Raw genomic sequence first — 21,401 nt, 5'->3', positions numbered from 1 at the left:
CCTGCCAACCGCCAGGGCGGGCAACAGCAGCGGCCACCCCCCCCTCAAGCCAACCTGAGCCCCAAAGGCCTCACGGCCGCGGCCCCTCCCCCCGGCTCGGTTACGCCGCCCGAGCTAAGGCGCCCCCGAGCCCGGCCTCCGTCCCACAGCAACGCCAGCCGCCGGCGGCGCAGGGGCTGCTGGGAGCTATAGTCCCTCCCGCACCTGCTCAGGCTCCCGTAGAGGATCCGCTTCACTTCGCCGAGCTCCTCGTGGGGGAGGTGCCGCTCCAGGCATTTCTCCAGCGAATCCAGACCCCCCGCCATGGCGGCTCCAAGCACGAGGGAGGCAGCGGTGGCCGCCAGCGGACTGCACGGGACCGGGCAGGCTAAGTGACCGTTACCCCCCGGCGGCCAGCCCGGCACGCCCCCTCATGAGACCGCTGGCCCGCGGGACACGCCCCCGCCCCCGCCCCTCAGGGGGGTTTTGGCGCGTTCCCCTGCTCGGGAGGGGCCGCTGCGGGGCTGGACGTGCGAGACCTGGGGGTGGGGGGCACGGGGATGGTCGCACACTGGCTGCAACCCGGGCAGAAGCAGGGCCAGCTTGTCCCCCAGGGCCCCGCCCAACCTGCCTCTCACAGCGCCCTGGAGGGGGAGCACCGCCATTGGGATGGGGTGGGGGGCACTATCCGTCTCCATGGCCTGTGCGCTCTTTTGTGGCCGCCCCCCCAGGGTTGGTTGCGACGTGCCCCTCTGGCCTAGCCTGTCGCTGACGGAGGAGAGGGCACCCGGCCCTGAACGGGTGCATCTCCTACCAACCCCCTGGAGCCGTGCAGGCCCTCCGCTTACCCCCTGTGCCCCTTAGAATCACTACGGGGCGACGGCCCCTGCTATGCCCAGGCTGGTTGTCTAAAAGATCTGCTCTAGGCACCATTTTGGGGGCAGCTCTGTAGCCCATGTTATATAGGAGGTCAGACAAGATGGTCACAAAGGTCCCGTCGGGCCCCCTCAGCCTCTAATCCCTGGCTAACCTAGAACCAGCACACGGGCACAACACACTCTTAATAACTTTTAAGATGTCCTATAAGCAAAGCCACAGTATGGGAAGGGGAGGAAAAGAGAGTATTACAGTTTACAGAAAACGTCATGCATCTTGTGATGTGTATCATTTTTAATAGCAAAAAGACACCACACAGCAGCCAGACACGGTAATGATTAACCTAGTCCTCAACTTGGCTTTGAGCCCCACGTTATCACTGGAAAATCATCCTAGAGCCAGAGAGAATCAATCTACCACACAAAGGACAGCTCAGACAAAATAAGGAGGCAATGTACCAGCCTCCATTTAAACACCAATCTGGGACAAGGAACAGTGGGTATGAATAAAGGATAGTTCCATTAGTAAGTACCAAGAGGCCATCCTGTTTAAACTTCATTATTCCCACCAGAGACAATAACTATGGGCCATGCTTTTTGCTTCTAGGTGTTATTGTGAAATGAATAATGTGTAAGCATTTTGTTCCCATGAGAAAACTGGTTACAGAGTCCAGTGACTGTTACAAATGTCTTAATAGATCAAAACTATGACTTTTAGAGTCTTTTCTTTACATGTCTCCTACAAGACATGGTGTGGCGAAAGTGGGGGCATTTTCTTGGTTTTTTCAAGTTTGCATGTAGAGGGGGTGGGACTCAGTTTCCCTGGGTGTTACTGGTTTAACGAGGTGATGGGAGAGGGAGTTTGTTGTTACAGAGGCCCAGCGACGGAACTTGAGACTCCAGTCAATGGCCAGGAGAATGGATACCCCAGCGATTGGTGACCAGGAGCCCCAGCTCGGCCAACACAGAGGGTTCTGGCCAGTGGGAGGACAATGGGCTGCAGAGAGAGGACCCCAATGACCTGACCAGCTGGGTCCAGCTAGTGGGCTAAAAGGAGAGGAGGCCCAGGCAACCCTGTTTACTTGAACAAAAGATAAAGGACAAAGGCGGGGCTTGGGAGCAGGTGATAGTGGATGCCCAGCTGGAAAGCAGGGGGTCTCTGAGCGGGAGAGGGAGAGAAAGAGAGCCCACGAGGATGTAGGGGAGACTTAGATGTACTGTGCTGAAGGAGGCCAGGCCTGAGGGCCCTGAGAGTTTCCTGTACTGTGTTCAGACGCTCAGTAAACCCTCCTATTTTACACTGAATGAGAGTCGCTCCAGTCTAGAGAACAGGGGTGCATTATTCCCTCTGGGAGCAGAGGCCCTGGGCTTCCAGAGTGAGTGGACTCCCTGAGGGGGCCCATGACGAGAGACAGGTTTGCTAAAGGCTCAGAGAGGTGTGGTGCCAAGAGGTGGAGGGGTTTAACCACCAAGAGTGGACCCCCGAGGAGGATGAAGTGAGCTGTAGCTCACGAAAGCTTATGCTCAAATAAATGTTAGTCGCTAAGGTGCCACAAGTACTCCTTTTCTTTTTTCACTGAAGAGGGTTCCCCCCCAGGGACTGTATAGGGCCAAGAGTGGACATGACCTATGAGTCCGTGACACATGGCAACACACAGCACTTGAAAACCCTGATAATAGCAAATGTTAATTAAGTTAAATATTAAGCCTCTTAAATATTTGCAAGAGAAGAGCAACTTTTAACTTTTAATCTAAACAAAAAGAATCCAGCGGTCATTTGGTTTCCCAGCAGCAATTGGAAATGCCAGCCTTTGCAGATACCCCCATATGCTCTCCTGTGATGCTCCCCAGGGTTACTCAGGGTTGTGAGGCACCTCACCACTGCCTGCTCTTAGCATGAAATAGTCATGTCTGTGCCTGTTGTGGGTCAGTACCCTGAAACCACCAGACTCTAGCAGCAAAACACCACTTTCCAGGCCTTGCTCTCTCTCTCTACAGGTAGTGTGATAGGCACACACCAACCCCTGAATACTCAGAGCATTCTCTGGAGCATCCAGCCCCTTATCCACTGAACACTCACACAATCACCAGGCCTGCTGTTCCCAAAGGTACAGTACACTCAAGCTTGTAAGATTCAGTTTAGGACTATCAGTTTGCTTAGTTAAATTTACTCTTGTTTTCACTATAACTATATTATCAAAAGAGAGATTCAAGTAATAGTGAGTAAGAATATTGGAAACAAATGGCTACATATAAAGCAAAATCATAACTTGCTTTCTAGAGACTAAACTTAACAGTTTAACCTCTAAAGAAGTTTCTCTCACCCAAAGTTCTCTTCAGCATTTTCAACCAAGGATGATTGAGACCCCTTTTTCATGAAGAAAACTGCTGTCCTTCTCTTACTTCCTTAGTGAAGGCTGCCTGAGTGTCTTCTCTATTGCCCAGATATACTCAGGCAGATCTTTGATCTGTACCACCAAATAAGATTCTCTCCCCCAAGCTGTTTTTCTCTGTTTCTTTCTGATGTTCCCACAACTCTTTATTTGCATTCAGTTCAGACTAGTGATGGGAGACCCATTGTGAACAAGGCAATACTCATTTCACATGTAAACAAGTAGATAGATATACAGCTCTTCTCTGACAGGAAATCTGTTTTTCATTTTTGTTGGTGACCAGAGCCATCTCGTCCATAGGACCGACTGGGGCCACTGCCCCAGGCCCTGTGCTTTGGTGGGCCCTGCACTTCAGGACACGGGGTCCAGGGCAGCCTGGGGGTTTAGCAGCCTGGTGCTGGCAGCAGCAAGCAACCCAGCCCCAGCCTGCCCCGCTCCGCCCCCACAGCTCCTGGCATCACTCTGGGGAGGAGGCAGAAGCCGGGGCTTGGGGGAAGGGGTGGAATGGAGATGGGGGGGGAGCAGGGGTGGGAAGAAGTGGGCCAGGAACAGGAGTGTGCAGGGGCTTGGAGAAGGGGTGGAGTGGGGGCAGGACTGGCAGACTCCCTGCCGGTTCCACATGTCCCTCCAGCTCCGAGGGGGAGGGAAGGTCAGGTGGCTCCATGCACTGCCCCCACCACAAGCTCCTGCTATGCAGTTCTCATTGGCCAGGAACCGCAGCCAATGGGAGCTGTGGAGGCAGGGGCAGCGTGCAGAGCTCCGTGGCCCCTCTGCCCAGGAGCTGCAGGGACACGCTGGCCAATTGCAGGGAGCCCCCGCCCCCATGGTAAGCACCACCCTACACCCCAACTCCTTGCCCCAGCCCTGAGCTCCGTCCATACCCAAACTGCCCCAGCAGCAGCTGGTGCAGCTGGCCCAGGGGCTGCCTGATCTGCTCGGGCAGCCCCGGAGCCAGCCACACCAGCTGCTGCATAAGTCACAGAGGTCATGGAAAGTCACGCAATCTGTGAGCTCCGTGACAGACTTATGTGCAAGTGGTAGCAGAGGAAGGGTTTGATGTTTGTGTGAGTAGAGGAGGGGGCGTGGAAGTAGGATGCAGGAAATTAAACAATTTTCTAGTCTTTTGGCGAATTTTCAAGATTAGTCAATAGTTGGGATGGTGCTACTTTGTGACACAAAAGGTGGCAAATACACATTGCAAATGGAAAAGGGGAACTGTTTGCGAAGGGAGAAACTCCTTTAGACAGAGGGTATCCAGTCTATTATCTATTTATAGATAATATAAATTATATTTATATAATTATAACCTTCCTACTACACACATCACCATAGTTCTACCTGAATGTCCAGGGCCATGAGCCTGGAGAATTGGTTTTTGAGGAAATATTTGTTTCCCCAGTGCTTTCCTGCAATGCAATGATAATAATGACTGATATTTATAGAGCAGCTTTCATCTGAAGATCCTAAAGTGCTCTACTAGCAGATTTAAAAGCTATTTATAAAGAATCACTTTATCCACCTCTTGGGTGGAAGGTGGCAGGTATTTAACAGTTCACAACAACACTGCACAACAGAAAATCAATGTTGTATCCAGCTGAAACTACAGACGGCTTTTTAAGGAATCAACACATAGCTCAATTTCATGTCAATATCCAGCATGGCTGTGAGCTGGGAAAGCATTTTCCTAGCAGTGCTATTGCTGGAGCCCACCCTGGGAACAAACTGAAGGGTCTGGCCTTGTTTTGGGATTGATCAAGTTCTTCTCTGTCTGCCTTGCAAACTGTAGAGAAAAACATAGCAGCAAGTCTGTTCTGTGTCCAGCTCCTGAATAAGGTCACATAGCTGAACTATTCTCCAAGTTTCTTTTCTAATCTTAGCATGAACTCATAGTGACTTCTCTTTTGGTGGCTTGTTTGTTTGTAATTTAGCTTTGTTTAAAGTGTACTACGTGTAGGAAATTGACTTCAGAGCAATAAAGTTGAAGAATACTTGTGTAGGGAAGAGACCTGAAAAAACAATACATTTCCTGTGCACCAGACTAACCACCCTGCATCAATACAACAAAGGCGTAGGCTGTGTCTACACTGCCACTTTCAGCACTAAAACTTTAGTCATTCAGGGGTGTGAAAAAACACACCCATTAGCGACAAAAGTTGTAGTGCTGAAAAGCATCAGTATAGACAGCGCTTTATTGCTGTGCTCCTGGCGATAAAGCTACCACCCTTCATTTGGGGTGAGTTTTTTTTTATTATTATTATTATTTTTGTCGGGAGAACTCTCCCCTGGTGATAAAGCATGTCTACACTGCCTATGTCACAGCGCTACCACGCTGTAACATGGACAGTGTAGACATTCCTATTCTTTGCTACTAAGGGTAATGACAAAACTAGAAAAGGAGTACTTGTGGCACCTTAGAGACTAAAATTTATTAGAGCATAAGCTTTCGTGAGCTACAGCTCACTTCATCGGATGCATTTCATCCGATGAAGTGAGCTGTAGCTCACGAAAGCTTATGCTCTAATAAATTTGTTAGTCTCTAAGGTGCCACAAGTACTCCTTTTCTTTTTGCGAATACAGACTAACACGGCTGCTACTCTGAAACCTGACAAAACTAGAAGTAGTAATAGAGATGGAGGTAAACCAGACTATTTCTCTGAAACTGTGTATGGATAAAGGAACAGAATGGCCAACATAAATTTCCAAAGCACCAAATCTTAACATTCAGCAGGAAGATAACCTAATAAAGGAAGATGATTTCTGTTCCCCCCCGGATGATGGCATATCAAATAGAGAGAGAGCCTGGATCCAAATCTGAACATCCCAGCTCAATCCCTTACAAAGATAGATCAAAGTTATGAAGCTTGAATCCAGCTCTGAATGCTCACTCAGAACTTCCCCAAAATTCTGAAAGAGGTTTGCATACAATGTTCTGGATTACCTGGACCTCTCATATTAGTATATTCTGTGAAATAACTGAACCCTCTGATATGAATGGAGGTTGCTCTGGTAATCAACTCAGATGGAGATAGTTGACCAAGGGGATAATTTAAAATGGTTGAGAACTCCCTCAAAACAAATTCTAAAGGGTTCACATACTTCCTGTCTATCAATATATTTTTACTAAATAGTTGGATCTCAGAGATGCCTGGGACAGGACTCGTCCAGAAGTAAATGCCTAGTGATGCCAGGTTCCAGACTAAAAAACTTGGTATCACCTGGATGCCATCTGTACAGCAAGCAGTTCTTCACCTGCATCCCCAGTTTGAAGTCCTGGTTTGGGCAGACAGCATTCTAGAATTTAAATTAAAGTCTAACTAAAATGGTCCAGATTCTTTGCTGCAAGATTCTGCTCCCAGAAGGTTCCTATAGCCGGGAGTCACCAGCTATTCTTATTATTCCTCACAAACTCCAGGTTAGTGGCCCTAGCATAACTAAGGGACACTCAGAGCCCTGAGGCACTAAGTGGAATTAAGAGCCAAGCAAACCTAGAAGTCAGGCCCAAGGCTGGGGAAAAAACCAAGAACTGATTCAAACAATCAATTTTTGCACTGTAACTTAAGCAAAGGGTGAACATGGCTGCAGGTCAGAGCCAGCAGACAGGATTGTATTTATAAAGTAGAATCTCTGTCTTCCCTCCTGCATAATTAGTATGTACATTCCTGCCCCCACCCCCCAGAATGCCTGTGTTCCTCCCAAGATTCTGTTGCTTTCTCCTAGATCACATTTCCTAACCATTTCTCTCACCATCATTCCCTGAAACAAGACACAAAGTTCTCTCCAAAGAGACTAGCATGCTAACAACTGGCACCCTTGACCCAGCAACACCCTCTTACCTTCCAAAGGGTTATGCTGCTTTTTATTAATATCAGCAAAGGGATTTCACTGCATGTGGGGGCAGCCGAAACTAGTGGTCACCTAAGCTCATGTGTAACTTGACCCCTGCTTTCTATGTTATGGTGCCATTGCCCTTATCACCTGGGGAAAAAAAAAATCTGCTGCAATGTGCCACTGAAGTGGATTCTGATAGCAGATATGCTGGCAGGATCCACTCCTTCTAATGCAGATATGAAAAAAAATCCCTCACCCAGTATTTCTGATCAAAGTAATTCCATATGTTTAAAAAAAGATGGTGGTCAGGCAGCAAATGAGCAAAAGAAATGAGGTATGACAGCTATAAAATAACATGGGAAGGAGAAAAGGACTAGCTGTATTAGATTAGTCAATGTGTAACGAACACTAACTAGCTTTTTTCCTGCCCCTCTTTGGTTTGCAAAACAATCGAGGGGACTTCTATGGGGCATTTGTGGTGTGGGGAGAGTCCCTTTAGCTCTGTTTTAATCTGTCCCCTTTACAACATGGCATCTTGTCAACATCATGGATTTTTTTTTTTATACAGTACACTTGAATGGGTCTCTTTCTAATTCTGCTTTATTCAAATGAGAGAAATATGTGTGTCAGATTTAGAGATGGGCCCAACTTGGGGCAGGGCCAAAATTGGGTTTATGGTGGTGGGCGATTTCAAAATCTGAACCCAGATCAGAATTTTCCAGATAGCCCTTATCTTTATAATGGATCAAATTAAAGCCCGAGATTCGATCACTCCTGGGTTGGGGGAAGCCCTGTATGTCAGAAACCTGACATAGCTGGCTTTATGCCATCCATTTGGCCTCCTGCCAGAGTAGGCAGCATGTTGGAAATCAAAAGATGAGTTGCTGAAGCCCCTTGGAAACCATTACTGTTGGCATAAAATGTAGGCAGGTCTAAATCATGCCAACGACCAAACCAACTCCCAGTCAGCCCCTGGACTGGGAAGTGAAAAGTGACTTCAAGCAACCTTCCTCTCCTCCACAGGCCCTGCAGATTAGCCATATGTGAGAATCCTACCCACAGTCTTCATGATGGGTAGTGAGCTCCAACTTCTGCCAATCTAGCTTCTGAGGGGTCCTTCTGTACACAGCATTGGCTTGTCTTTATCTAGAAAAACATTTCTGTTTAACTGGAGTGAGAGGTTCCATGGGATAGCGGTCTAAGCACACGATTGGAGCCAGAAACTAGTTGTAATTGCATTTCTCACATTGACTCGCTGTGACACCTACGTTTGGTCACAAGTTAATTTCTATTTCAGTTTCCCCATCAATAAAATGGGGCTAATATTACAGTTCACAGGGGTTCTATGAAAATTAATTAGCTCATGTTTGTAAAGCACTGTGAAGATGAGGAATGCTAGTAATTATTTATCTGCTGCAGCATTGTGCATGTTTAGCACTCAGGATAAAAGTTCTTTTTTTCTGTACTTAACCAAAATATTTAAAGAGTAACAGTTTTCAGCTGGCTAAAGCCATATGGAAAATATTTTACAAGCTGTTTTCAGCAATGTGGCCACCAGCAGAGGGCTCTCAAATACCCATTTTAATTAACTGCAATTTCACATTCAGTTGAGCAGAGTTTAGAAAGCTGCTTTCAGTAACATGGGTGCTGGCTTCTTTTTAACATCCTTTGTGAGTAAGAAAGACCAAGACATTCAAATGCTGAGGTTATCCTGTATACTGCTGACCTTTCTGAAGATGGTCAGTAGCCAATATAAATTGTGAGTTTGATTCCCCAGCCCTCACTTGCTCTTCAGTTCTATGGTGTAATGCTGAGCATATATTGGTTGACTAGTATCTAGAAATAAAGGGACACACCTAGCTACATTACTATTAGACAAAGGGATTTGGGGATTTCCTCCTGTGCTCCCCACTCCCATTCTCCATCCAGCTCAGCAGTTCACCTGAATCCCTGCCTGTGTTATGTCTTCCTCCAAAAGGGTGTCAGTCATCTTCTGCAGGCATCCTGAACTCTTAAATGTGGCCCAGAATCCTGTGATGCTGCAAAGGAGATTAGAGGTAGTCCTCAATCCCAGCTGTTTTTCTGTCATTTTCTCATTGCTCAGTTCAAGGTGGAAGCACTTGTTTGATCTCTAGTCTACACCTCTGCTGGCAAGATTGTCAGTGGGCATACGGCATGGAACTGCTCAAAGGAGAATGCCGACTTTCACTGTTACTTGTTATTACTGCGATTAGATCATAGGAGAACAGATTTGGATGTCAGTATACAGTGTGGTGGTCTAAAGAGATAAACTGCAGGACCTACTGAATTCTGAAGAACCCCCACATCCCATGGCAACTATTTGGACCATGGTATATGGCAACCAGGGAATTTTGAGCTAGGCTGAGAATCATTCTGGAGAGCTTCTGTGTTCCTTCTGCAAAGAGGAACGGTCAGCTCAAGCAGAGACTCTGGAGCTGTGAGGGATCTTTACATCTAATCTACAGGCATTACTAAGGCACTACACCAGCACCAGTTCTATTTTAACTCCATCCCACATACTGCACATGCTGAATTAGATTTGGATTTGGGTGGGAGGACTACATTTAGTATCAACTGTCTCCAACATGACAACACTGCCTCCTCAATCATCATGATGAACTGAGTACCCACTGGATGACATCTGGGCTACTGTGGCACTGCAGCAGCATCCAACCAGGTTGCAGTTGCAACATCAGATGCCTTATCCATAATCAAATAATGGACTATGTTAACCTCATTAGCCTCTGATCTTCCACTGAACAGCATGAAATGGAGAGCAGGGTCTTTATCAGCTGACACCCAGAACTGTTGAGAAGACACTTCAACTGTGACCAAAGCAATCAGTAACAAAATATCTTGGGCCTGTCCAACTCCCAAAAAACAATGTGTTCCTACTCCTACCTACAACTGGAACTGACAGAGTCAAATTGTAGTAATTAGTCCCCCTTGAACCTTTATATCCCCAAGCCACAGCAGTGTCACTCAACCCTCTCAGATATAGTAAGGTGTCCAGTAAAAGGTCACAGTACAACAAATGGGTTCTCAGGTGTAGACCTCCATGGCAGATTGCATGGACCTGCAGGAAGATGCAACATTTGATTTTGCAAACTCCCCTCAATTACCTAGATTAAAAAACCTCCCCAGAGTCATCCACTCTCAACTGTTCAACTCTCATGAGTCTCTCAAACTCTATGGAGCTGACATCCAACACTGCAGGAGCCCTGACTCCTAATTTTCTGGCTATTACCACTAGACCATACTTTCTCTCTTACATTACGAGACATGGAAGAAACACTGAGCGCGATACCTTTTTTAAAAGCAATTCTCATGTGAAGGTTGTTAGCTAACCCCACTGATATTTTCCTTCAGCTTCTTAAGGCTAATACTACTGGCTCCACAGTAAAGCATGGAATTGAACAGACAGACTGAATTCTGAAAACAAACAATAGTAACTTAAGTTTGACATTGTAAATGATGCTTATTGAACCCATGTCCTGATGAAAAACTAGGGGCTGGCAACATGGTACAAGGAAGACAAAATAGAAGCTTAATTAACTTAACAGGAAAGCAAAAAGCTTTTAGATAAAAGGGAGAGGGCCAATTCTCAGCCAAGAGTTTAGAGGGTTCTCAGACCTTCCAAGACCAAACAGTAACATGTGTGTAATGCTGACTTCCTTCCAGCTATCTCAGTGCCAGAAATAACTTCAACAGTTAAGGAAATTGGTTAGGGAAGTGGATTGGACTGAAGCACTTATGGATCTAAAGGCAGAGGAGGCCTGGGATTACTTCAAGTCAAAGTTGCAGAAACTATCTGAAGCCTGCATCCCAAGAAAGGGGAAAAAATTCATAGGCAGGAGTTGTAGACCAAGCTGGATGAGCAAGCATCTCAGAGAGGTGATTAAGAAAAAGCAGAAAGCATACAAGGAGTGGAAGATGGGGGGATCAGCAAGTAAAGCTACCTTATTGAGGTCAGAAGATGTAGAGATAAAGTGAGAAAGGCTAAAAGTCAGAGTTGAACCTTGCAAAGGGAATTAAAACCAATAGTAAAAGCTTCCATAGCCATATAAATAAGAAGAAAAAAAGGAAAGAAGAGGTGCGACCGCTAAACACTGAGAATGGAGTGGAGGTTAAGGATAATCTAGGGATGACCGAATATCTAAACAAATACTTTGCCTCAGTTTTTAATGAGGAGCTTAGGGATAGTGGTAGCATGACAAATGGGAATGAGGATATGGAAGCAGATATTACCATATCCGAAGTGGAAGCCAAACTCAAACAGCTTAATGGGACTAAATTGGGGGGCCCAGATAATCTTCATCCGAGAATATTAAAGGAACTGGCACATGAAATTGCAAGCTCATTGCAAGAATTTTTAATGAATCTGTAAACTCAAGGGTTGTACCATATGATTGAAGAATTGCTAACATAGTTCCTATTTTTAAGAAAGGAAAAAACGTGATCCGGGTAACTACAGGCCTTTTAGTTTGACATCTGTAGTATGCAAGGTTCTGGAAAAAAATTTGAAGGAGAAAGTAGTTAAGGATATTGAGGTCAATGGTAATTGGGACAAAATACAACATGGTTTTACAAAGCGTAGATCGTGCCAAACCAACCTGATCTCCTTCTTTGAGAAAAAAAAAAAAGGAGTACTTGTGGCACCTTACAGATTAACAAATTCATTAGAGCATAAGCTTTCGTGGGCTACAGCCCACTTCATTGAATGCATAGAATAGAACATATAGTAAGAAGAGATATATATACATACAGAGAGAAGGTGGAAGTTGCCATACAAACTGTAAGAGGCTATTTAATTAAGATGTAACTGTAAGCCTCTTACAGTTTGTATGGCAACTTCCACCTTCTCTGTATGTATATATAGATAGATATCTCTTCTTACTATATGTTCCATTCTATGCATCCAATGAAGTGGGCTGTAGCCCACGAAAGCTTATGCTCTAATAAATTTGTTAGTCTCTAAGGTGCCACAAGTACTCCTTTTCTTTTTGCGAGTACAGACTAACACGGCTGCTACTCTGAAACCTGTTCTTTGAGAAAGTAACAGATTTTTAGACACAAGAACAAATGGATATAAACTGGCCATCAGGAAGTTTAGACTTGAAATTAGACAAAGGTTTCTAACCATCAGAGGAGCGAAGTTCTGGAACAGCCTTCCAAGGGAAGCAGTGGGGACAAAAGACCTATCTGGCTTCAAGATTAAGCTCGATAAGTTTATGGAGGAGATGGTATGATGGGATAACATGATTTTGGCAATTTATTGATCTTTGACTATTAGTGGTAAATAGGCCCAATGGCCTGTGATGGAATGCTAGATGGGGTGGGATCTGAGTTACTACAAAGAATTCTTTCCTGGGTATCTGGCTGGTGAGTCTTGCCCAAATACTCAGGGTTTAGCTGATTGCCATATTTGGGTCAGGAAGGAATTTTCCTCCAGGGCAGATTGGCAGAGGCCCTGGGGGTTTTTTGCCTTCCCCTGCAGTGTGGGGCACGGGTCACTTGCTAGAGGATTCTCTGCACCTTGAAGTCTTTAAACCATGATTTGAGGACTTCAATAGCTCAGACATAGGTGAGCTGTTTATTGCAGGAGTGGGTGGGTGAGATTCTGTGGCCTGTGTTGTGCAGGAGGTCAGACTAGATGATCATAATGGTCCCTTCTGACCTTAAAGTCTATGAGTCTATGAACAGAGTGAATTCCATCAATGTACCTTTTACTCAAAGCCAGTTCCTCAAAAGAAAGCAGCACATGCTGCTAAACTGAAAGGTAAATGAGGCACAGGAAAGGAAACTCCATTTGTGAAAGTGTGACATTCTCCCCACACTTCTGCCCCAGCACATGAGAATGGCTGCCACCTTGTAAGGACATGAGCTAACCAGGGGGAAATGAGACCCAGGGGAATGAACCTATAGCCAACAAGCAGCATGGAAAGGGGAAAAGGGTGAAATTGGCCTCTCTGTGGTCCTGGGCTGGGACACGTTGGCATCTTATATCATTGGCATTGTTGTTAATTTCTCGTCATTGTTCCAGATTGTTGTCTCAACTACAGAGGTGTAAATTTAGAGTTATTTAATATGTATGCCATGCAGCTGAGATTGGAATCTGGCCAGTTAGAGCAGAAAGCTAAAAGCAGTTACAGTCACCACCCAGGAGCCGGCCTGTTATCTGAAGGAACCATACATGGGGCCCTGGGCTGATAAAATGAGACTCACATTGCCCAGAGGGTCAAGCATTCAGACACCAGTTGTATCTATATGGCCTCCAGGACCTCAGCTTTCATTTAAAGAGAAAAGTTTCTAGCCATCATGGTTCCAAAGACAACCTTCCAAATGTGACCCCGGTATAACTAATGCAGTGCATTTCCCCATGTTATTTCTCCCCCCTACCCCACCCCCCTCTGTTCCTCAGATATTCTTGTTAACTGCTTGAAATAGCCTACCTTGCTTGTCACCATGAAAGGTTTTCCTCCTTTCCCCCGCCTGCTGCTGGTGATGGCTTATCTTAAGTGATCACTCTCCTTACAGTGTGTATGATAAAACCATTGTTTCATGTTCTCTGTGCGTGTATATCAATCTCCCCTCTCTATTTTCCACCAAATGCATCCGATGAAGTGAGCTGTAGCTCACGAAAGCTTATGCTCAAATAAATTTGTTAGTCTCTAAGGTGCCACAAGTACTCCTTTTCTTTTTGAGAATACAGACTAACACGGCTGCTACTCTGAAACCTGTCATAATGCAGTGCTGTCTGCCTGAGTCAGTAGCCAACTTGAAACAAATCCTCTGGGAGGAGTGAATTCCCCAACCCAGAAATCTCACCAGGGTCCTAACTCTAAAAGCTGATAATGACACTTTCAAATGCCAGCATTAATTTCTTCATTGTTGGAAGGAAGCCTATGGGGGTAGGAACTGGAACTAGCTGCAGAGGGAAGAAAAGAGGAGACACAAAAAGATGAAGGGAAGTAGAAACACAGAAAGGAGAATGGGGACAGAGAGAAACAAAGGCCAGAGATAGCCGTGGGATTAAAGAGGAGGATATTTTCAAATGATACTTAAGGTGCCGGTAAGGTTCTGAACAAATGATTAAGGATGATAATAACTAAAGATTTAGTTGCTAACTAGATTCTACTCTTGATCTTTGTGCAGACCTCCCATTGCCATCAGTGGGAATTCTGCTATGGGTCCAGAGGGGAATATAGCCCTAAATTTATAGCCTACCATTAAAGATGGAATTTGGTCTTCTCCACAGAATGAGTTTGACATCCCTGATATGGCTGAATAGAATGGGTTTTGTTCTTTATATACAAATCACCCCCTCCCTCCTATGCACTGCGCTGCTTTCTGAAACATTTAAAATTTGTTTTCCTTTGGTTATTTGTGGTTGTAGCCACCAGCTGGCCTGTCTCAATGCTGAAATGCTCTGCATATTATTCCATTATCCCATTAGGTTGAACATGTCCTTCCTCCCTCGAAAGCTGTTAAGACATCAGTTGTACTGGAGAGAGAGAGCCCTAGTCACAGGCAAAGAAAGCCCTGCATCCAACCAGCACTGCCACCCCTTCCCCTTGGGGAAGATCCGCTACCTGTAGACAACCAGCTGGGTGATCTTGAATCGCAAAGTGCACAGGTGACTTCTCACTCCATGCCAATATCTTGTGCTCGTGCCTTAAGAGGCGATACTCTGGTCATTTGGTGCCAGGCTCCCTGACTAAGTAGGTCACATTTATGTTATTTCTCATTTATGTATAAAATCTTATGAATACTACTAGTTGGTTTGAAGCCTCTAGAAGAGATATCGCCTGCTGCTTTATCTTTTCAGATGGCCATTTGCTAACGCTGCATTATTTCAAGGTCTCGCCCTATCCCTCCCATCAGGATTGGAAACTATATTCTAGAACTGCTGCCTCCATTGCACAAAATCTTGGAAAACGGCCCTGACTCAGGGCAATGACTTTTAAATTGGGGTAACAGTCACCTTTATTTCCCCTCTGAACCCACACTGTCCTCCTGGGTGGTGTGAGAAAGAACATTCCTGGCTGGCTTCCCTGACCCTGAAACTGGGCTTAACAGATCATTCCTTGTTCGTGGAATTCTCTTTGCCTCTGCACCAAATGACAATGATGCAGCTGGTGTCAGCAGAGGAGATCATTCAGACAAAGCCACTTAAACTCATAAGTGGGTCTGTCCACTTGGCCACACTTTCCTGTCCTGCCTTCCACATTAGGGAACTGGCAGTTGACCATGTCTCCACCCAGAAACACAATGACATTAAATTAAACTCCTCCTGGCCCCAGCATAATGAGAACTAGCAGCATCAGCTCAGCTCTAGACACTGAGCAACATAAATCATCTTCTTGATTCTTCCATGAAGCCAGCCTGGGCTTGGAGGTAGGGGTGGAGTGGAGCCTTCTGACATAATTAGACAGTCATTGAAGGACAAAAACAACCCATGTCCACACAAGCCAAGTTCTCCCACCTCACCCCAGCACATCACTTCACTGGCAGAGCACCATATGATGCTCAGAGCCAGGGGGTGGGGGTGGAGAAGCAAGACACATGCACACACACTGCTTCTGCCAGGAGGACCAAGAGGTTGGAATGTCACAAGAGGACAGAGCTGCTGGTCTCGGCTGCTGGACTCACTCCAGATGGAATTTTTCATGGCCCTGACAGGCAAGGGATTGCATGGTTCCCCCAGAGAGTGGGATGTGATGGGTAAAAGTTAACAAACGTGCATCTAACGGGTGAGCGTGGGAAGTTAATGAATTAGCAGAAACCAGTGGCAAGGGAAAGAGTTTACTATTGGCAGCTTCCAGTGCAGGAAAGGCAAATGGATTATCATTTACAGATGATCCCGTAACTGGCTGTGTCTGGGAATCCAGCTTTGGAACAGCCAAGGTGTTTTACACTGAGCAGCCGCTGCCCACAAGAAACAATTCCTAGCAGAGCCAATCAGCAACATTGGTGTCGTTGTCGTTAGGGGATGCCAGAATGCATCTCGCAGTGCTCTGCAACTCGGCTCATGCCCAACCTCAGTTCTTATACACAGGGTACTATTTTTCCTCTCCATCACTGTTTGGCTCCCTTCATTACTGTACGTCCAGATACAGGCCTTGGGAAGGAAATTATAACAATGATAATCCAGCTATCTATTTGCAGTGTTCATTCACTCCCTTCATGTTTTGGCGTGGGCCCACATTTTCTAGTCTTCTGTAGAATATTTTTCATAACAAAGGGCTGGTCAATACTATAAAATTACATCATGTTGATCATAAGAAACTTTGGCAACTAAAATAAGGTGAAATATGATTTAGCTCTCAGTTTAGACAGGAACTGTCATATTTAACATCATGTCAGCTGGTCATGGTTAACCCTATTTTCTTAGTCTACACTGAGTGTTTAACATGTTATCAGAGTTCCTCAAGATTGCTTTCTAATACAATTGAATTTTCCAGTGTAAACAAGCCTTCTATGGTAGTAATCTCAAAAAACTACACAGAATAGTTTTCTTTGCATGATACTTCAGTTTTGAGTTAGAAATGTTGTGCCTTACCCAGGCTTGAAGCAAAGAAGTCTTATATCATTAAAAGGGATGAATTCCTGGTTGAAAGTATAAAAAGCACATTTCTAGCCCTGATGAATCACAAGATATCAGACTTTGAATTAGTGGACCAAGATTAAAAATTGCCCATCCTGCACCTCAGCCCTGTGCAATGTTTGAGATAAGGGAGAGGAGTAGAGATGGGTGTAGAAATCACTGCTGGGAAAGAAAGAAAGAAAGGAACCCTTTAATTCATTTTAAAATAGCATCTGTTTGAATCTGGTCAGAGAGTTTTGGAATGTTAGAATAAATTCCAGGGGAGATGGAACAGAGGTCAGTGCCTAGGGGAGGAAGTCAAAGGTGCCTGTAAATGCTGTGTACCACGTGGCAGTGTAATTCATCACAACTGTCAGCACCATGTACGTGATTATAGTGTGTGTGTGTGTGTGTGTGTGTGTGTGTGTGTGTGTGTGTGTGTGTGTGTGTGTGTGTGTGTGTGTGTGTGTGTGTGTGTGTGTGTGTGTGTGTGTGTGTACAGTTTACTGATTGCATCAAATACATTGACTATGTAGCATTCAGCCTTGGGGGTGGGGGACACTTTTTTTTTTTAATTCAATATACCCACATGGCCTTTCTACAGGATCTCTCCATTTGTCAAAGCTGCAGCTCATGCCTCCTCAGGATGGGAGAGCCTCTCAGTGTTGGGCTTCTGATGCATTAGAAGCCCATGAAATCCTCCTGGCAGAGAAATGCAGATGAGAGGACAGTGATGGACATACAAGTTCTTTAAAGGTGGGATTTTCAAAAGTGCTCACTGTTGACCTAACTCTGCTTCCATTGAAATCAACGCATGTTTTACTTTGGACGTCAGTGGGACCAGAGTTAGGCCAAGGATGAGCCCTTTTGATAACCCCACCCTAAGTCCCTTCATTGGCTCCCTTGCCCTCCACAGTTTAGCCCTGCCCTATCTTCCAATCCCACTGCAAGGCTAACTCCTGCCTTTGCTCTGCCCGCTTCAAATCTCTTCTTTGGCTGCTTCACCCACAAGCTCCTTTGTACTTGCTCCCACATTCCCAGTCAAAATCCACAAAGCCACCATCTTATCTTCCCCCAAGTCCCTCCTCAGAGCTCACACCTTCCATAATACATAGAGGAAATTGCTGCTCCTGACTGGCTACGAACTGTACATAGCTAGTCTGGGCTAAAATATCCCAGCACTTGTTACCCGTACTCCCCCATCCCTCCTCCTGCTTGTCTATCGCAGCGACCATGTCTGATCTCTATCCTCTAAGCTCTTTTACTGTGTTTTTATGCCACATCTGGCTCTATGGGGACCGAGACTGTTGAGGCCTTCAGGTGCTACCACAATTCAAGTGTTTAATACATTCACTTCCCTTCTTACACACACAGCTTGGATTAACCAGTAAAGACTCTCTCCTTTTATTAGTTCAGCAACAATCAGATATATGCAAGAACGCAGGGCATTTTTCTTAGACCTCTTCACAGGACTGGAATCTGGCGTTTTCTATTTATGTATTGGGCTGGCCTGCAATGACACCTTATTGTCCAGTCTGTGACAAAAGATGGGGAAAGGCACTGAAAACCATCCAGTGCCAGACCTATTGGGGTGATTTACCCTATTTAATTAGCAGCCCTTTGGGTCTGTTGAGCCTCCAGGTAAAAATAGCACAACGTGTGCATGTTATGATGTTAGCAACTGTACTGATGGGAACAAAATGGCACTTTTATGAGCTGCAAGGTAAGTGAGCAGGGTCACAGCAGGTGTCAGGAAGCTGTAGAGAATGCCCTTTTGCTCTCAGAGGACCAGCCTAAGTGAGAGAGATTTGAATGTATTATAGGAGAGATTGGAAACTTCTCACTGATCATGCCCCAGAGTTCTGCTTTGCCAGAGAAAGATCTTGAAAAACTGCCCATGACTGAGACCAGAATGGAGGAACCTCTCCCAAGGAGGGAGGTGGCAAGGTCAACGTGCAGCTACCTCAAAGAAAAAGGACACACTGGCCTTCCCACGGCAAAGAAGGAAAACGGCTCACCCCTTAAGATAACATAAGTGCCACTGGGAGAGACTGACCAGTTGAATTAGAGGGAACTTTTTCTAAATTTTCAGTTAAACTCAGACAAGTGAGGCCACAATGACTAGCTAGGAATCTAAAAGGGCCCAATGTTCAGAGTAAAGTGGGGGCATTAGGTTTTCAAAAGTGCCTATGTCAATGGGATTTATTCTCCTAAATCACTTAGGAACTTTTGAAAATCCCTGCAGGAAGAGCCAGAGCAGGTTCAGACAGCTCTTTTCTGCTGTTCCGGACAATGCACATCAAATGGGCACATCAAAACAGTGGCAGACTCACTGCTGCTGATGGAGAGATGATTGGTAAGTGTCCAAATGAGTGTACCCTCCAGCAAATTAAGAGTCTGTTTCATGGCTCTGTTTACATAAGGAAAAAATTCCTGAAGATAACTATTAAAATAAGAGTCAGGACCAGGGGACTGCAGCTTTAGGCCAGTTGTTCTCCTTCAGGAGTCAGAGAGAAGCAGGCTGAGCCCAGGAGGGTCTGGGGTGGAGGGTTTCTGGTGGCAGGCATTGGTCAGAGGGAATGTTCCACTAACACCACTCCTGACCTTTTGTGAAATTCTACAAGAGATTTCTAGCTGAAGGAGCCCTGCCAAAAGGACATGGGATTTGCCTTTGCTGAAAAGACGCACGGTTCTCTAGTCTGGCATTCTGTCTCCGGCACCACATGCTATACTGGAGGCTTCAGAGAAAGGAGCTAATGGTGGTTTTAAATTGTTCGGAAATAAGGCGCTAAACAGAGGAACAGAGTAACCTGCACAGGAGTGATGAGCTGATTGCCCCCTAACTACTGGGGAAAGGGAGCATGTCCTGTCTCAGATCCCTGCCACGACCAACTTTTTGACCATGATTCATGTTCCTCTGAAAAAAAGAAACCTCAGGGGTTTTAAATAACAAACTCTACTTGGGCTGGGTTTTGTGCATGTTTTATCTTCTGTGCGCTAGTGTCTGTGTCTTAGTCTATACAAGTATGATCTGGGGCGTGTGTGTGGCCTATAGATTCTTCAGAGGTCAAACCCAACTGGGTGTATAAGAAGGAAAATGAATTTGTTAAACGTTTATGTTGTGGTAGCACCTAGAGGCTTCATGGGAGTCAGTTCCATTCCTGTCTCATGTTCCTAGTCAAATTTTCAAACAAGGTTCCATTGATGCTGTCGTGTGCTGACAGGACAGGCACAGCTGTGTTGAGAGCAGGTGGAAGGGAAGGCAGAGATGGCAACTGGCAAATAACCCTGAAGGAGCAAGTGAGAATGGTGCTGTGGAGAGGAGAGGATATGGCAGCGGGCATGTAAAAAAGGAACTTGTAAACAGCGACAGAAAGAGCTATAAAAAGTGTCAGAGGAGAAGATCTTCAGAATATAAGTCCTGGGAGGAATGCAAGAAAGATGGGGGGCAGGGGCATAGGTGACAAGGAAGTGGAATGAACAGGAGAGCAGATTGGTGAATGCAGAGAATGTGGGTGGGACATTGGGGACTATGAGAACTTGCACATTAAAGAGTTAACAGGAACACAACTATCATTGCTGTGCTTAAAGCACAAGAGTGAGAATCAGGCACTCCGGGTTCTATGTCCATTTCTGCCACAACGGGGGGCAGTTCTCTCTTCTGGGGGCATCTGCAAGGCTTAGTTGCTGTCTGTAAAACACGGTGGGCTCTTTGGACGGAAGGCGCCATTCTAGTACAAAGCAACCAGTGGTGACCAAGTCAAACTTTGACATTTGATCTCAGCTGGGATGAATGAGGAAGCACAAAGCACCAAGAGGAGCACTAAACAAGTAGAAACGTACCCAGACCAGTCTGACTCAAAGGCTCAAGACAAATGTGCATGTACTTGATAAACATGCACTCTGGCGGCCAGCTTCTGCACTGACTTCCACAGTGAACAGCCTCCTGGAGCCAGTGGGGTTCCCCTTAACTTATCTAAGGCTGCCCGAGGGACGTTTTCCCCCAGGATTAACAGCAGGCCCTGGAACGTGGATGTTTACCGCCAAGATGGCATCCTTCCAGTCTGTGCTCCCTGTTCTCATTCCTCCTGCTTTCCATTCAGGTCCCTCTGTGACCCAGTTTCTCTCCATTCAGGTCTCTTCTCTCTCCACTGGGAGTAGAGGGGAACAGCACAGGAATGGAAGTTGTAGGCCCCCTAATCCAGCCCAACGTATGCACGCTCACTCGTTGCTGAGTCTGCAGGTAAAACCATGCATCTTCCCACCCTGCTCCCACTGTCCTTAAGGGAAGCAGCTGTGGAGTCAGCTCACACATCCAGGCATGCAGGCTCCAGCAGTGCCCAGCTAGTTCAAACTTCTCTCCTCCGCTCAGCCCAGCCTTGGGCAACCTTCACGGACACCCTCACCTCCCGTAGCATGAAGCTTTCTGGGAAGTGGGAGAATGGGGAGAGGGAAGAGGACAAATGGCAGCAAAACACAATGTAAACAGGGGAAAGGGGGAGAAGAAGAAAAGAAAAAGAAAAACAGAAAAAACAAGAGGAAAAGAGTGACAGCAGCCACTGTCAGGATCTGGTATAAGGAGACAACACACACCTGTCCACTAATTTACACCAAAATTTAGTTCTCTCCCCCTCATGTAGATCCCCCCAGCTCTCTACTTTCCCTGCCATCCCCTCCCCAGCCCCCTGACTTCACATTCAATTAGCTTCAGGAACATTT

At 45.9% G+C, this 21,401-nt stretch overlaps 1 protein-coding gene and 1 long non-coding RNA gene across 4 annotated transcripts in view; one reads left to right on the top strand and one right to left on the bottom strand.

Annotated features, from left to right (window-relative positions):
* Positions 1–436, bottom strand: part of UPB1 (beta-ureidopropionase 1) — a 44,697-nt gene extending 44,261 nt beyond the window's left edge. The window contains exon 1 of one of the 3 annotated variants that reach the window (XR_006275889.1): positions 205–423. Coding sequence is in view for 2 of the 3 variants with exons in the window: in XM_038372936.2 (XP_038228864.1) it covers positions 205–305 (101 nt within the window). In the remaining variant the exon portion in view is untranslated. Of the gene's footprint in view, positions 1–204 lie in introns of all 3 variants that reach the window. The other 2 variants (XM_038372936.2, XM_043498168.1) reach the window with 2 other exon arrangements.
* Positions 437–509: 73 nt separating this feature from the next.
* LOC119843535 lies at positions 510–21,229 on the top strand. The gene is made up of 4 exons (XR_006275890.1): positions 510–2,962; positions 14,553–14,817; positions 14,925–15,069; positions 20,818–21,229. It is a non-coding gene; the product is annotated as an uncharacterized LOC119843535 (long non-coding RNA).
* The last annotated feature ends 172 nt before the right edge of the window (positions 21,230–21,401 follow it).

This window comes from Dermochelys coriacea, chromosome 15 (genome assembly GCF_009764565.3).
Source record: "Dermochelys coriacea isolate rDerCor1 chromosome 15, rDerCor1.pri.v4, whole genome shotgun sequence".
Taxonomy (NCBI): Eukaryota; Metazoa; Chordata; order Testudines; family Dermochelyidae; genus Dermochelys; species Dermochelys coriacea.
The sequence above is the reverse complement of the archived record's forward strand: the minus strand, read 5'-3'. Positions and strand labels throughout refer to the sequence as shown.